The sequence below is a fragment of the Carassius auratus genome, chromosome 5 (assembly GCF_003368295.1).
Source record: "Carassius auratus strain Wakin chromosome 5, ASM336829v1, whole genome shotgun sequence".
NCBI lineage: Eukaryota > Metazoa > Chordata > Actinopteri > Cypriniformes > Cyprinidae > Carassius > Carassius auratus.
In genome coordinates this window covers 3,893,857-3,911,689 of record NC_039247.1, presented here as the reverse complement: position 1 = coordinate 3,911,689, position 17,833 = coordinate 3,893,857, and the positions used below count along the sequence as shown (strand labels likewise).

The window sequence follows — 17,833 nt, the reverse complement described above, 5'->3', positions numbered from 1 at the left end:
TCGTGCAAACAAGTGCGCGCACAACCGCGGATGATTCATTTTCCGTCGAGGTTGAGTCTCTGGACTGTGCGGTGTGTGATACAGCATCATCTGCGAGAATATGGTAATGATTTTGCTAGCGAAAATAGTTCCAAACAAAGATGAAAGCATGGTTTTGCATGTCTGTGCAATGGATGGTGTTTACTTATTATACTCTTGAATGAATCAATAATCACTGGATGAAGTGCTTCTTATTCTTACCCAAAAATACAAAATGCAAGAAAGAGGTCAAACTGAACACAATCTTGCTTCTCAAGCGGTGTATTAATATATACACATATATATAATTATTTGATGCTTTTCCATTTTGCATTTACTTGTACTTTTACTTTCAATACTCAAGTACATTAAAGATGAAAAAAAATACTGTTCATACTTAAGTACAATAAATATTACATACTTTAATACTTTTAACTCATGTAATATTTTAAAGTAATATTCTTCAATTACTACTACCAAAGTCATTTTCTGGTAAGATATTATTTCACACAATCATTGATGATACAGACACTATGGAAAATTTAAGTGTTACATGCATTTTATTTAGCAATGCTTCACAAGAACAAACAACTAAGAGTTACAGGGAAAAAAAGAACATTCTGAACAGTACTGTTTAAGAACAGCTATCAAAAAACAAACAAAACCAAGAACGAAAGACAGAGACTCGTATGTAATCTACCGTCTGGTCTAGATGCTGAACAGGTGTCATTTACAGAAAGAATAGTTTCTCTGAAAGCTGGATAGCAGGCTCTGAATGGAGGTACTGGCCAGACAGGAAGGCCAGTTTGTGGGCATACTTGCACGGTGCAGGAACACGTATCGTTCCTGGCCAGTTCCAGTAAAGGTGGCACATCTTGAAGGTCAACCTACGTTTATAATAAGTAAATAAATGATACATACTAATAATTGTTTTACTGGCATCTTTTACTAATTACTAAGAATGAAGGCAAGTATTGCTAATACTAATACTGAAGCCTCAGTTACCAATTTCTGTGGATAAAATAGGTATATGTGTGTGTGTGTGTGTGTGCGCGTGTGTTACAAGTTAAACCAATTTCTTACCTCTGTAAGTGGTCAGGGGTGAGGTTTGCTGTATTGTACACTGCTATGTAATGAGTGGGCAGGCCACAACCCTGACGAATCGAATGTGCCATTAGGTAGAAGTCCACCCTGAAGAGAAGAGAAACGTGTCAATTCATACAGTATACCACATTTTATTTTCTCCTGCTAAATCACTTGACTAGATCTCATTTCTTAAGCCGTTTGCAGAATCCTGGGCTGCACATGAAGCACAAGCCTTAGCTCTTTAAACCAACCAATCTCTGTTTGTGACAGTGTGGTCCAGTACGGTTCCCGGCGAGGGTGTGCCAAAGTGCCCTGATCCACAGGAGTACAAGGTGGTGTTGATTCTTTTCTGCACCACGATGAAAGCCAGTTTAGGTTCATACTTCGGGATGGTCTCAAAGCATTTTAGAATCTGAGGGATCTCGTAAAGCTCCACAGTCTGTAGCTGTCCGTCTGACACGCCATCGCGATAGATGACAATCTTCTCAGGGAAGGTGTGGTTCACCTGTTTGTAAAAAGTAGGTAAAGTACCTATAAAAATCTATCTTCAACATTAAGGAGACTGAGTTACCTGAGACTGAGGTGGCTGTGCCACCTTGAAAAAGCTACAACCATCATTTAACATTTGTTGTAAAGCCTTTATTTTATCTGATTGAGATTAAAGTTTGTAGATATGCCTCATTACCTCGTAATATTTCTGCAGGGCAGCCAGCAGACAGACTCTGAAGCCATTGATTATCTCCTCGTGAGGCATTTGGAAAGTAACTCTGGAGTACCATTTGGTCAGCATGCTACATCGGGACGATAAACAGAGTTGGGTCTGAATCACAGATTTCTGCTGCATTTAAGCAGAACATGTTCATTTCTCCCGTATTAACATCTTGCTGTTCTCAGTAGCTTGACAAGTTTTTCAACAGTTTTAGAAACAATTATATTAGTAGACATCAACAACTACATAATACATAACAAAAAAAATGATAAGAACAATACATTAATTCACGAAGGACACAAACTGATCAATATGGTTTTGTACGTTTATAATAATAAAAAAAAGAAAAAAAAGTTGTTCTTTTGAACTTTCTATTCATCAAAGAATCCTGAAAAAAGTACAATATTTTGAAGGATTTTAAATTGGATTTTTAACAATTACCATTTTTACTGTATTTTTGGATCAAATAAATGGTGAGCACAAGAGACTTCTGAACATTCATTTAGGCCGGTTTCAATATACCTGTTGAGACTAGCCACAAAGCCCATGACAGATCTGCTCTTCTTGCTTACGTCATGGTGAACATCCACCCCAACCACCATCAGGTATTTCTGTTCAAATGAAAACTACAGTGGTTAGAAGGTATCCCTTTAGTTAATGCAATTTGCTAATTTATTATTATTATTTATTAGCTGCAACAATCCAACATCAATACCATTCAACAGGAATAATGCATTCAGTTAACTTTTGCCTTTTTTCTTTATAACACATAACATCATATTTGATTTATTACAGGTTATTCTGTGCACAAATATAAGTTTGGAAACAAGTTAAGAAAAGACTTTTAATATTAATGACATTTAAATGTTCTACCACCAACTCAAGATTATTAATGAGTTTGTGGCTGTTGTTGTCAAGGCTTTTTAAATGTGGGGGAACAGAGCTTTATTTATACTCGATAAGAAAGTCCAAATGTGAATCTAGGAATAATTTGACCATCAATGTGTTAAAAAATAAAAGATACCATTTAACAGAAAATGGGTCACACAGCTATCATATATCAGTTCTCTTTGCGCAGTGACCTTGGTTCTTCCTGATACGCCATATTTACTTAAGCATTTTTTAATCAAGAGTGAAATACGATATGATAACTCCAGGGCCATCCGTGGGGAAAAAGGTCTGATTAGCACACACTCACCAAAGGAACATTTACCGTCCACAGCTCTCCTCCCAGTTTGCAGTTAATCTGCAGAAGGATCTTTTGAGCGATGCTGCGGAGCTTCTGCGGCTGGGAGATGGTCCGCACGTTAATGGCCTGGGAATAAGGGTCACAGATTCAGACATGATATGACATGTCCTATACGAATACAAGCTATTTGCCACAAACAGGCAAGGTCAAAACAGCTGAATAATTCCACTGACATGGGATTAAAAATTTATTAAAATGATGAAAATCTAAATTTCGGTACAAATGACTGTTGAAGGTGAAGGTGGTTCTGCCCTACATTACCTCTTGCTGTATATTCTGTCTCACATGGAAATTATCAACCATTATCAGATTTAAAGGTATTATCTTTCAGGGAAAACCACTTAAATAACTAACAATACCATTTTAAATGCTGAGGAAATTAACTTTTTACACTGACACTGAAGACAGGAGTAATAATACTGAAAAATCAGCATTGCATCAAATTAATTAATTGTATTTAAAAAAAATATTAAAATAGAAAAGAGTATTACACAATATTACTGCTTTTCAATCAAATTAATGTAGCGCTGGTAAGTAAAAGATACTTCTTCCAAAAACATTTTAAAAAATCTTACCAACCCCAAACCTTCGAATGGTAGTTTATATGTTACATAAACAGCAGCTGAACTATAAAATGCAAAGAAATTGTGTTTGAATGAAACCTGTGATGGTACGGGACTCTGGATGCAGCAGAGCTTTTTAATGGCGCTGTACAGGTCGTCTCTGTTTCCAGTCATGATGCACACGACCAGCTGCACACGAGGCTGAAAACCAGGAGAGAACATTCTATATACTATGGTATTTTGATAATACTCAATGTACTACAAAGCCAAAAGATCCATGGCTCATAGAGAGTAGCATGTTTTTAAGTAAACTTCTATGAACTCTTGTTTCGTTACAGTTTTTCCACATCTCTCTGTAGTTCACTTCCCCACCTCACTGGTGAGTTGAGAATGAATGCTCTTGATGAAGGTTTCAGTTCGATCATCTCTTAGCTCTACACGGATTGGCCGGTCGATTTTGATTCCCATTGGTCCGGCTACTCTTGTAAAAGTGGTCACCAGCTCCTCAGCCTGATCAGTTGCCCGTCGGGGATAGAAAACAGCCCAGCAGTTCAGAGGGACCTGACAGAGAAGAATCCGGAGACAGATAGATATAAAGAACTACAATAAGAGTCACATTTGTCACATTCAAAACATCCAAAGATATATATATATTTTTTTTTTTTCAATATAATGATCCTCTTTTCAGTTCAGTCAGATACTAATTCTGTAGAGTCACTAAAATTAGATCATAAGAGACAAAAAGAACAAGTTCAAAAGGGTCATATTGCACAGAAATAAGAATATACTGGTCCAGCTGTATTTTTTGATTAACTAAAATGAACCTGCTCCTAAAGGTAATTTTGCTCAGGAATCAGAATTCACTGCTCCAGCTGTACATTTCTGATTCAATAAAAAAAAAAATCCAGCTCATAAGAGTCATTTTATTCAGAAACCAAAAGTTAATTGGTCGAGCTATACGTTTCTGATTCACTGGATTTGGAATTGTGTGATGTCACGATTCTCCTCGATATGCCCCTTGCACTTATATTTATTAATGTCTGTCGATTAATCACAAGAGTGATACTGCTGTTAGGTAAAAAAAAAATATTTATAAACTAACCTTGAGAAACATGTTATAAAAATCTGAAACTGCATTTAATCAGCACCATGATCTGTGATTAGTGTAGGGCTGGTTGTAAAATCAATAAAAATATGTGACGATTCAAGTCAGTTGAGTTGTTAACTGAATCGTGATACAGTTGGGGCTGGGGGTTTACATGAATGTATCTCAGAGGGGAACTGACTGTCTTCAGAAAAGTTTAAATGATCATTTATTTTTATCTTGCCTCTGTATAAAGCATAATCAAGTAGTACTCATAAGTGCAGCGCTGCTTTGTTTACAGCGGAAACCAAGGGAATGTTGTCTCGCTGCAGCTGTAGTATTCCTGCTGTTTATTCCTGTCAGTAGCACAAAAACCATCTGTTCTCTATACTGTGATTATTTTATTTACAGAAAGCGATCACAGATTTTTCTCTTTTATTTGTTGGAGCAGTCAATTCAAGACCAGCTTAAATCTATCAGTGATTTTATTATAATCAATGACAGTTTATTGTGTTCAATGAGGAGGATGTTTACATCGCGTTTTCACTGTGTTAGTTATGATGAATATATTTGTGAGATTATAGAAATTGTGTTGCAGTTAGAAGATCATTGCATCGGGTTCTCAGCTGACATGACTATGTTCAGCTACAGTGCAGCATTACAACCAGAGCCTAAAACTAACTTTTTGCTACTCCTGCTAATGACCGGTGACATGATCAAATTAACCAGCCACATTTTTTTTTTTAATCGGCCATGAAACTCTTTTTCAAAAACAGGCATTTATTACTACTACAATGACTAAACATATTTACAATGTCATAATTTGTCCTGCTGGTGAATTTTCCCTACATTTTCCCTATTAATAATAGCCATTCAACATTACATTATAATTGATTTGAAATCCATTATTTTTAACATTTAATAGGCTCTGAAATATATAATAACTTTAAGTGATTTTAAAATTATCCTCACATTAACAATATTATATATGCATAAACTATATAGAATGTTATTTATTCAAGCTATAGAAGTTACTATAAAAGCAACTAGAACAGTCCAAGTTTTTTTTTTTTTTTTTTTTTTGATTTACAATAAATTACAGACTTCAGCAGGTTTCACTTTCAAACTCGATTACAAAAAATGAAAAATTTCTCTTCCTCAAAGCCTCTTTTAATTTATTTTAAATCTCACATTAGGTTCTTTAACAATGATTGTTTTAATATGACACAAATCATTTACATCGCCCACAAAGCGGAAGGATTTGTTTTGTTTTGAGGGCGCGGGAAACGTAAAGAGAATGTTGTGGCGTGTGTCCATTGCAAGATAGAGCTGGCATACCACAACTAGGGCCCTATTATTTCCGCGATGCAGAAAACGCGGACGGAGTCGCAGAATCCAGTCATAAAAATTTAATTTACACGGAATTTGCAAAATTTGGAATGAATTAATCAAAAATAGGTCCTTGTACTTACATCAAATCATGATATGGACTAATATCTGTAAATATGAATCCTGCATGTTCTGCGTGTCTCTTTTAATGAATGGAGCAGAAGCGTGACTTCATTCATTACATACACGGAAGCACGCGTGATGCTCCGGTGATTTCAGCATCTGCTGTCTCACTAAATATGGACGTGAACACATGAACAACATCTACAGAACTGCTCTGAGAGTCACTTCATGAGCATTTGACCGTTTGATTTGAGTAAAACTAGCATCACATCACATACACAGAACTGTTAAGGTACGTCAACCCGTCAAAATAATAGTTTGGGTTAGTTTAAAGACAAGTATTTGCCAGAGATGTATTACTATTGTTCAACAGAATGTACATAGCCTACTACAAAAAAAAAATAATAATAAAATAAAAAAAATCTACCAATTTATTTTATTTTTTTTTACATTTCTTTCATGTTTTTATTTTTAATAGTAAATCCCCTTTGTTTACCAAAAGGTTAAGTTTGCTTAATTTTCTATAATTAAATTATAAATTAAATTAATGTTTTATGTGTTTAATGTTTAATGTGCATCTCAGAAAATGCTTTATTTAAAACCCCAACTGAATGGCACTTAAATGCACTTAATTCATCTGTCAACTTTATTGTCACTGTTCACAGTACAAGTACAGACAGACAAACAATGGGTAATAATTAAATGTTTTTTGTGATGTATTCTATGCATTTAAAAAATAAACATATTTTTTCTAAAAAAGGAAACTTAGTTGTTCATTTTAAGAGACCCAGGAGTCTTATTTTCTCTTGCATAATTAATATTGCACTTTAATTAAACAAAAACACATTTTATCCGATTAATCTTTGGAATTTTTGGTAGAATACTCGATTACTAAAATATTAGATAGCTACAGCCCTAGTTAAAACACATTAACAGTTTGAGAGAGTTCCACATGTCATGCTCATTTCATATGCAAAGATGTTAGCCAATCATAGCCGAGGGCATTTACAGTGAAGTCTCACAGCAGACATGACCTTCCAACAGAGCATTTAAATCAGAGGGCTAAATTAAGGATAGAAAATGACCTTTTTGTATTTAAATTATTACTGTTTCTGATGAAGCATATTAAGATTATAAGTGCACCTCAGGAAACATGATAAAATCGTTTTAAAATGCATTTCATGACCTCTTTAATACCTATGTGTGATGTGACTCAAACAAAATGTGTGAATTCAACCCACACATTTCTTTCACACAAGCCAAACAAGACCATTCTCTTTCTCGTGGTGTGAGACCTCCAGCCTTTGAAAATATGCAGGTTCTGCAGTCCACCTCCTCTGATCATTCTGACATGTGCCCACTGCACGTGCGCACTCCCCCACAAAGCAATGACTCACAGTGATTTTGTTCAAACACCCTGCGGAGATCTCTGATTGTACTGACTCACAGTGCTGATGGAGGGGTCTCGAACCACCTCTCTGGACCAGTCTACTGACGGAGAGGTGACAAAAGATGCAGAATGCAAGCAGATGGTCTCGCTGGGCAGAGTTCTTCCTTGAGTCTGTATAGAAACAAAATGTTTTAGTAATCCAAGTAATCTACAAATGTACCAATGGATCAAGGTGAACAAAAAAGACTGTAGGCAAAAAAAAAACAATACAGTTTATAATTATTTAAAAGGGTGAACAACAAATCCAGTGACCAGTAGGTGTCAACATTAGTGATTCTTCAAAACTAGTTGTATTTTATAAAATGAAGATATTTTTTTTTCAAACCTTATATTTTACAATGACAGGTTTTAAAGATACATGAACATATCTGCACATTACAATAATGCTTGAATTCACTCGTTTCCATTTTTTTCTCTCGGCTTTCTATTTAGATTAAGAGATCCATAAAGGCATATTTGGTTACACTTTATTTTGATAGTCCAATTTAGACATTCTATGAAGTAACTTTGCAACATGTCAACTAACTCTCACTAGAGCATTTGTAGACTGCTCATATTTCTTTATTAAATAATTTTAATTTGATTACCCTACTTCTAAAGCATAATTTAACCAATACATAATGTTACTCGAAATAAAACACTTTTGAATCAATCAATGTTCTCCATTTATTCCTCTTCACTACACTCCGTCACAACGCACGTTCAACAACCACCCCCCACAGCACGGAACTTCATAATAAGAGTCCCTTTTTAGTTTCGATAAACTGGCATGTGAAATACTAAACAATTTTCAGCATAGAGGTATAATGTGCGTTAACACATTTTATAATGTCTTAAACTTAACACATAATATTCACATATGCAATTCATAAGGGACATTACTGTATTAGACCTACAGTAACAGCATAAAACACTATTTAAACCTATAACATTTTATATAAGATTGACCTATTTTATCTCACAATTCTGACTTTTTCTTGCAAATTGGGAGTTTGTTCATTCTGAGGGAAAAAATCCAGAAATCTGGGATATAAACTCAGATTCTGAGCCGAAGAAAAATAAATAAATATAGAGATTGACAAGTTGATTTTTTTTTTTAAATCAAAAATGTAAGATATAATCATGGAACTGCAAGAAAAAAGTCAGAATTTTTTAATATAAACTCCTTTTAAATTACCTTTTTTAATTATTTTATTCCATGGATTCCATAGAACTCTACTTTAAAATGGTAATTTTCTGGCACCAAATAGGCTCCGCCCACAAACATAAATTGGTCTATACTACCATTCAAAAGTTTGGTGTCAGTAAGATGTTTTATTCTTTTCAAAGAAATTAACACTTGTCAAAAGTGACTGTAAATACATTTATAATATAACAAAATATTACTATTTCAAACAATTACTGTTCTTCTAAACCTTAACAAAAATATTAAGCAGCACAACTGTGTTCAACGTACAAAATAAAGGATGATGTGACACTGAAGACTGGAGTAATGGCTTCTTAAAATTCAAATTTGTAATCACAGGAATATATTACATTTTCAAATATAATGAAATAGAAAACAGCATTTTGAAATTTTAATATTTCACAGTCAATTAAATACAGCCTGGATGAGCTTCTTTTATGACTTCAACCCCATCTACATTAATGTAGATACATATATGGAATGATGCAACTTAATAGGAGCTATTCAGGTATAATGTTGAACATGAACATATTTCTGGTTTGGTATAGTTGGAGGACCTGATGGAGCAGTGGATGCATCTAAGACACAAAAAAGTCCTACACTCTCAATGAAGATGTGTGTTTCCATTCTCACCACTAGAATCTCTTGGCTGATGCTGAGACCCCAGCGGTCCAGCTCTGACACAGCTTCATTATTGCTGTTGATGTTGTGCAGCAGTTGTTTGAGACTCTGAGTGTGTTGCTCGGCTCCCACATTGATGTGCATGGTCAGATCCTGAAACACAAGACGAACAGGTTGAAATAACCCTGAACAGTAGAAGTTTATTTTAAATTTATTTTAAATTTTACAGATTCCAATAGTTAGGCAGGACCACACTGGTCGATACGTTTAATCAGCTGAAAGTTTTTAAAATGGATACTGAACAAAAACTAAAATAGTGATTCACTATTAAAAAACAAACAAACAAACAAAAAACATGGACCTGAACCATACTTTGTAAATGAATAAAAATACTAATATTAGTTATATACTGATCATTAAAGTCATAGTTCATTAACTAATGTTATCAGAACCAACTTTAACATTTTAAAATGTATTAGTACATTTTGTAAATAAAGGAAACACTGAACAATACAACTTCTTCAACTTTTATCAACCTTGGCCGAATGAACATATCGATAGCTTTCTCATTTCACAGCTTTAAATCTGCAATTTCGCTGGCTAACAAATGCATTAATGTGACCATCTGGATATAAATTAATGCAAAATAGATGTAAACATTTGTTATATTAAACATATAGGTCAGACTTTGGTCACATTGTTTTAAGTACTAATAGGTGCACTAAGCGATTTCTGCCAAACAATGTTGATATTTGAAAGCACTAAAACAAATACGCCCAAACCCCAACTGGACCTTGCCCTTATTTTGTTAACCTGCCCCAAATGTACACAACCCTGGCAGCAACAATGGTGGATCTGCCTTGCCTGCCGGACATACCGTATTCAAGCAAAAGCCAACACAGAAAAGTTGTGGAAAAAGCTAAATCAATGTAACTTACCTATCAAGAAGAAACAAAGCATACTCCGCATCCGATTCCCTTTGCTCATTGAGTTCCCTCCACCGCTGGAAACTGCACTAATATTTACACGGTCCTACCTCTTGCCTGATTGTAACCATTTTTTTTTGCCATCTATAGCCGATCAGCTAATGTCCATATACTGTGCACTCATTGAGCGCTCTCTTTTCCCAATCATTTCTAGACACGCCCCTTTCTGATAATTGGCTTCAAGTCTATTTTGGGACCCGGTCTGACACAGTGGTCAAAAACGTTTTCCAAAATCGCTTATTGCACCTTTACTGTTTGCTTTTATGTGCTTCTGCCTGAAATAAATTTATACTAGCTAACTGTATGATTCCATTAGCTTGAACTTGGACACATTCACATAACAACACATAACACATAACGCACACAAATATGATTAAAATGTTAGAGCAGTATGGAGTGAAATGATTTCAACAGACATATATGTATTTAGGTTGAATTTGAGGTGCATTACCCTCAAAAATAAAAAGTAATCCACTGCGTCCTCAGTGGCTCAGATGTTGGGAGAAAATGAAGACTCTTATGTTCAGTCTAACATCCAAACACAGACCACTGGGAGTGCTTACTAGACAATGTTGACATTACAGCTTCTCGAGCATGGAGAAAATGAAGGACAGCACACAACCAAACAACTTGCTGAGGGAGGAAACCATGATAATGCATGACTGTCAGTCAACAGCAGTGGGTGGGGCCTAAACATTGTGACGTCACAATGCTAGGAGATTAAAATGGCATGTCTACCGAGGCTTTGGTTTAAGGGGAATTAAAAAAAAAAGGAGTGGGTGGATTTTTATCATTGTAGGGTGGCTGTGTTCACAAACACCATGTAAAAGTGGATTAATATGTGCCCTTTAATATTATAAAAACTTTGAGCATATTTTAAGTGTTTGTATTCAAATCACCAAATTTCAACCTTCCATATTATTGGCTCTCAGGTAGGCCTATATTTTACAGCATTAGTTAAGAGATTTTTTTTCTATGAGAACATTTCGTCCCCTTGGAATTATAAGGTTCTATCTGACATTTTTGTCAAATTGAGTTATTCACATATTCTTATTCTGTGACAACTTATTTACAGAATGTGATGTTTTTTTTGAAGTTGTGTACATTTTGGGACTTTTTATTGAAAAAACAAAAAGGTTCTATCTACAAAGACGAACTCTAACTTGGCTCTATAAGGTTCTATCTGCGTTAGCCAATCAGCACTTCGAATGCACAGAAGAGGACCAATCAGGATCAACTTTATATGTAGTGTCACCGGCTTTAGATCGCAGTGTGAAGATTATGGCACGCAACAAAGTTTTTAAGAAACCTAAAGATCTACAATTTTATTGACAATTTTGTCAAGGACCGCAGCTCGAATTCCAGGCAAGTTCACTCTTTATTTTTTTTAGGTCTTGCTGAGAAGATTGTTTTCATAGTTAGACACCACACTAGCCAGCAGCGCTAGCTTTATAGTTCCTGATATTAAGAGGCAAGCACTAAGATTAAAAAAAAAAAAAAAAAACGAACGAACGAACCTATCCTACTCAAAATAGTTCGTTTACAGTAAGTTATGATTTTTATGTGAACAAGTGAAAGATCGTTAAAGCAGTTACCTCAGTATTAAAACGATTTAAGAATGATTGTAGACTGTGTAGCTACTCAATGGGATACCATGCTAAATATATATAATGTAAATATTGTGTTTAAATATGTATTTTTTCACATGTATTTTTTTTCTCCAGGCAGGTGACAAGGTAGATGCAGCAGGGCCTAGGGTCTTACCAGACAAACCAGTGGGGAACCAGTGACTGCACCTACCAGTTTACAAATTAAAGAGCTGGGGTCTACTCAGAAAAGAAGAAACGGGAGAAGTGTCTCAGATAAAGTCTGTGTTTGAAAAAAAGGAGTCACAGAGAGTATAATAGTTATGTGTTTTAAAAAATGAGTCTGACATTTTTTTGTGATTTATATATAGTCAGTGAATCATTTTTCAATGATTATTAAACTTTATGAATTAATTTGCTGAAACGTCTTTTTTTTTTTTTGCAGTTTTTTTTGCAGTTTTTAAAGTCTTAAAATGTCAATATTAAGCCTTAAAGGTCAAATAGTCAACAATTTAATTGATTGGGTCTTAATTATAACAATAAACATTAGCATGTTATTTCAGCCATACTGATGTCTAGAGAGAAAGCCATTTTACCTGGCCCACTTTAGGTAGAATAAAGTCCTGCTCAGATATATTACTGTAGCTTCTTTCTGTCTAAACAAAAGAAAGATTAAAGTAACAATTTCTGCAATAATGTGTTTAATTACCCACCAAATTGTTACTAAAATTAATATCTGCACTCAACAAAATATTTAGACCTACCTTGCTTAATTTGAAATGTCCTAAATACATGAAAGTGCTAAAAATATAAAATAAATGTCATAGAAAGGATACAATTTTACTTTCTAACACATTTTGAGACATTGTTACAACATTAAGTTTATATTCAATGTTCAAATAATGTTTTGGCAGATAGAACCTTATAATTCTAAGTGAAAAGTGCTTTTTTAGAATTAGAAGGTTCTATCTGCATTTGACTCATTCCAAAAATCCCCATTTACAAATTAGATAGGATTTTGATATTTTATATTTAGAATACATTTAGGGTTCCTGTTATTTTCATGTTTGAAAGAGACTTGTTCCCCATATACATTTTCCTATATGTAATGCAAAAACTTTGAAGCTCAATATCTCAAAACTGCTCAGAACGCAGATAGAACCTTATAATTCCAAGGGGACGATTTGCCATTTCATATCCAAAATAATTGATATTAAATCAAATCAAAATCGGAATTGAATCGAATCTCAAACTTGTGAAGGAAGACTGAAGTGAATTGTGAAATTATTGTCAAAACCCAGCCCTATACTTATCTGATTAATAACGAGCAGACATCTGTGAGAAATAACAACACAAAGACAAAAGAACTGATAAAAATGAGCTGTTATTGGAGCAATAGTCATGTGGGCAGCGCTGTGTCATAAACCATAGCTGTGCACTTATTCGTTCATTAATAACGTCATCAGCGACTAGTCGACATTGACTTGACTTTCATCAGATAAACGTAGACTTTAAAAAAAATCTCCTTTAAAAAAAGTCCTCGAACCCCTACTTATTTTACATTCACATCTAAAGTGTCCTGCTCTGTGCAGCGCACAATGTCAAGTGTTTTTACTGATTGCCGATAGTTCCGGCCATCAACTATCGGTGCCGATTAATTGACAAAACCAATCAATCGGTCAACACCTACTGAACATTTTCAAAAATAAAGAGTTTATCCACCGGACTCTATTTGAGACTGGTTTGAATGGAAACTATTCGTACCTTCATGGCTTTGAAGTCTTTTCTCATTTTCTCAGGGATGCCGGTCATGAAGGAGAGTTCAGGCAGCAGCAGGATTTCACCGGTTATAACCTGTCATGAAACAGATCAAATTCACATCTTTGGATCTTGTAAATTTATATTAAAAAAATAAATTAATAAAAAATTGACACAGGGCATTCATTTCATCACATACTGGAAAACATTCCCAGTGACAACCCTAAAACAACATATGGAACTACCAAATTTTTCTATAAGTTTGATTGCATCATATTAATGGCTATTAATATTTTCATCATCTGTTTGATTACGTCTTTAATTGATTTTTCTGTACATTTCTGCAATATGTACATAAACTGAGTCACTACTGATAAGCTACTACTCAATATTGTAGAAACATAATTTTCTGTAAAGTTGCATTGCAACGATTTGTATTGCGAAAAGCACTACATCGATAAATTTAAATTGAAAAATATTGGCCATTGTCATAAAGAAAAAGCTCTCCACATTCGCCACCAAAATAAGCATTTAAGGAACAAAGTCACAACAAAGTTTTTAATGTATTTGAAAGAAGTCTCTCAAAGGCTGCATTTATTTAAAGGGGTCCTATGATGCGATTTCATGTTTTACTTTGTCTTGCTGTTCGTGCATACAGAAGATCCATTCAGTCGCAAAGATTAAAGTCTGAAACCCAATGAGATAGTGAACGCTCATCCACGGCTTCCTAAAATGCCTCGTTCAAACACGTCCCCACATATCTACGTCACTGTGTGGGAAGATTTTCATAACCCAAATGTATATGCAAAGAAAGAAATTTTATTCTCACAGTAGTACTGTTGCCTCCGCAGCGCGTTTCATTGCGATAGCTAAACTACTTTGTTTTGCTTTTCAAAATAGACTAGAAATCAGTGGTTAAGTGGGTAATTTATATGGGTAAACGGTTGGTGGAGTCCATACATTTGTGGATTGGTGTGCGTCTTGATGTTAGAAATGTCTCATAATCCACAAATACGCGCAGCAAACCACAAATGCACAGCGAGCTATCCACAAATGTGTACAGCGATATACAAATGCACAAGACGCAATTCACAAATTGCTATTTTTATTTCCAAGTAAAACATTTTTATTTGTGAATTAAATTCATGTTTGTGAAACTAAGATTTATTAGTGGATCTCATTCTATTTATTTTGTTCATTTGTTTGTTTTTTGTTAATCGCTTTACATCTATTTGTGGTTCACAACAATAATGCAACAATTTTACCCCCATATTATTTACAACACTGTTCCAGAAACAGTACAACCCAAATATTAGAGTGTGAGCAGTGCATTTTACAGAGAAAAGTTTTATGAACCTGGTAAGGGGCGTAATATTTCCATCACACGCTTGAGGAATTCAGCCAATCACAACGCACTAGATAGCTGGCCAATCAGAGCACACCGCGATTTTCAGAATGATGAGCTTTTTAAAAATTGACGCATTTCGGAAAGGCGGGGCATAGATGAGTAACAGTAATGTACAGTATGTGGAAAAAAATGTGTTCTCTTTTTTTACCTTAAACCGAGTAAACACATTGCATTAAACCAAATACACACAAAAATGTCCCAATGTCATATGCTCCCTTTAATCAAATTCAGTAAAACAGCTAAATTGAGAACTACTATTACATCTGAACATACATACTGCTTAATATTTTTGTGGAAATATTTTCAGGATTCTCTGATGAAATGCAAATACAAAAGAACACCATTCTTTTGGAACGAAAATCTTTTGTAACATAGATATATTTACAGTGACTTTTAAGCAATTTAATGTTGAAAAAACAAATATTTTCTTTTTTTTATTAAAAATTACTTAATTTTATTTGGCAGTGTATATGACTTGTACATATCCTTAATTCACCTGTCATAAAGATAAATAGTTAAATGCAGACACTGACTACTATTTTAGGACAAATGAACTACTGTTACAGCACAGTACCCAATGACCCCACTAGATGACAGCACGGAGTGTGAATTCAATCAAGCTCATTCTATTCAAACCACCACAGACTGACATGCAGCTGTCACTGTCATTTCTAAAGCTTTTTAATAACTCGCAACATAAGCTAACAGAACAGCAACACCATCCATTCCAGAAATCCTGATAAGCATTATTTCACCTTTCCTCCTGGTTTGGACCTCTCTTTTGGACGATGAATGAGCAGTGGTTGGTCCAGTTCCTTTATAGTAATGCCATAGTTTTTTCTGTGCATATGAAAAGCCAATTAGAAAATTTACAAAAATTGTCATTTGCATCATAATCCAATTATGTAAGTTACGGCCCAGCTTTTTTATGCCTTTTACATGGATTCAGGTTTTAAATCAGAGAAGTGGGTTTTCCACATAGCAGATGAACCTGTAGTAATCAACAAAGGTGGTCACGGTTCCATCAGCCAAGGTGAAAGTGTCTTTGGGAGACTTGGACCACTCAATGTCATCAATACGGTAAGTGCGGTTATTATAGCGTGTGATGACGATTGAACCGACAAACTCCTTTGTACATACGTCCTGAAAACTCTCACGACTTCCTTGGTAAATCAGGTTCCTAAAGCAAACAAATGTTAATTCAGGGTTAAGCAAATGGCATCTCTGCACTGAGATTATAGCGTACATTTTAGTCTAAACTTTAGCATGCATTTAAATTATTTTATACAGATGAGTTCCGACAGTCTCTGAGCTCCTGGTTTTTAGAAGGTGTTTCTCTGTATGAGATGATGCTGTCTGCATTTCCACTCCTAGTCGCTGCATAATGCTTTTTATTTTCATTACAATGAAATTTTGGCACATCACCAATGTTCTCTGACACTTATGTCAACAGAAATTACCAACTCTCACCGAAAATGAAAATAAATGTTACGGCAGCATCTTTAACTAAAATGGAACTTCCTATGCAGGCCAATGTATTATTAGTTTAATTAAATTAAATTATTTTTGACTCCTTGTCCGCACCAAATGCGACCTGATGGCAAAACAGAGCTAATAAAGACTCCAATGACATACAACAAACAAATACATTTTGAAAGAACTGTTAGAAAAACCATAGAATATTTCAACCCAGTGTATTAGGGAAATCATGTATTACTTGAAGAAGCGCATAGCATACATAAAGTTTGGGCATAAATACATAAAGAAATAATACATTTCTCTCTTTTAATAACCTATAAAATAAACAAACACACACACATACACATACATATACATATACATATATATATATATATATATATACACACACACACACATATATATTCCTTTTTTTTCTAGATCAGCAACTAGATTTTGGAACACTGCTTTTAAGTGGAATGAAGCATGCAATTGACAAAATGGCAATGACTTATGTCAGAATGATTGATTGCACTGATCAAAAACTCACATGACATCCAACACAGAGTCGTTTCGCAGCACCTTATGCGAGACATCTACAATGAGGTAGAGGCCACCATCGGTGTGCTTAATACTGGTGGAGTACCCAGGCCACACCTGAAGCCTGATGGACACGAATTCACAAACACAAAAAAAATCACAAGGATCCTCAACAGAGAATCATCATGCAAACCATAATTACAAGAGGTGCTGAAATGGTTCAAATGTGTCTGGTAATCATAGGTGAGGTGGGAAAATACAGAATCTTAACTGTAGATTTATTCAGTGTGAAACCAAACTATGTGGAGTACAGCAATTTTGGTTGGATTGCAATCACAAACAATCAGGTCAGTGCAAAATACCTGTGTTTGCCGAGAACCACAACAGCATTGGGGTCGTAATGGTTTCTGCCCACCAGCTTCAGCCCCAGTAATTTCATCACTCTAGAGCAGAGAGAAAAAATGAGAGGAAAGCAGCAGGAATGTCAAGAGATGTCAGAGCTGACTGTCAACAAGCCATTATAGCTCAGTCTCATATGCACAGAAAAAGTGGAGCAATACTCCACAGGGCTCAACAATACAGCCTGTTTCACACCGCACACTCATGTGGTGCACATGTGAACAATTTAACTACAAGAGCAGCCTCACAATGTGTTTTTAAACTCGCCGTTTACCAATAC

At 35.0% G+C, this 17,833-nt stretch overlaps 1 protein-coding gene across 1 annotated transcript in view; it reads right to left on the bottom strand.

Annotated features, from left to right (window-relative positions):
* Positions 1 to 554: 554 nt before the first annotated feature.
* Positions 555 to 17,833, bottom strand: part of piwil2 (piwi-like RNA-mediated gene silencing 2) — a 29,450-nt gene continuing 12,171 nt past the window's right edge. Inside the window, exons 9-23 of the mRNA XM_026244733.1 lie at positions 17,517 to 17,597; positions 17,165 to 17,278; positions 16,148 to 16,336; positions 15,912 to 15,996; positions 13,755 to 13,844; positions 9,431 to 9,571; positions 7,609 to 7,722; positions 3,998 to 4,186; positions 3,725 to 3,826; positions 3,012 to 3,128; positions 2,336 to 2,424; positions 1,790 to 1,895; positions 1,356 to 1,609; positions 1,102 to 1,209; positions 555 to 905 (exon numbers count right to left, since the gene is read on the bottom strand). Coding sequence (XP_026100518.1) covers positions 749 to 905; positions 1,102 to 1,209; positions 1,356 to 1,609; positions 1,790 to 1,895; positions 2,336 to 2,424; positions 3,012 to 3,128; positions 3,725 to 3,826; positions 3,998 to 4,186; positions 7,609 to 7,722; positions 9,431 to 9,571; positions 13,755 to 13,844; positions 15,912 to 15,996; positions 16,148 to 16,336; positions 17,165 to 17,278; positions 17,517 to 17,597 — 1,936 coding nt within the window. The 3' untranslated portion in view covers positions 555 to 748. The remainder of the gene's footprint in view (positions 906 to 1,101; positions 1,210 to 1,355; positions 1,610 to 1,789; positions 1,896 to 2,335; positions 2,425 to 3,011; positions 3,129 to 3,724; positions 3,827 to 3,997; positions 4,187 to 7,608; positions 7,723 to 9,430; positions 9,572 to 13,754; positions 13,845 to 15,911; positions 15,997 to 16,147; positions 16,337 to 17,164; positions 17,279 to 17,516; positions 17,598 to 17,833) is intronic.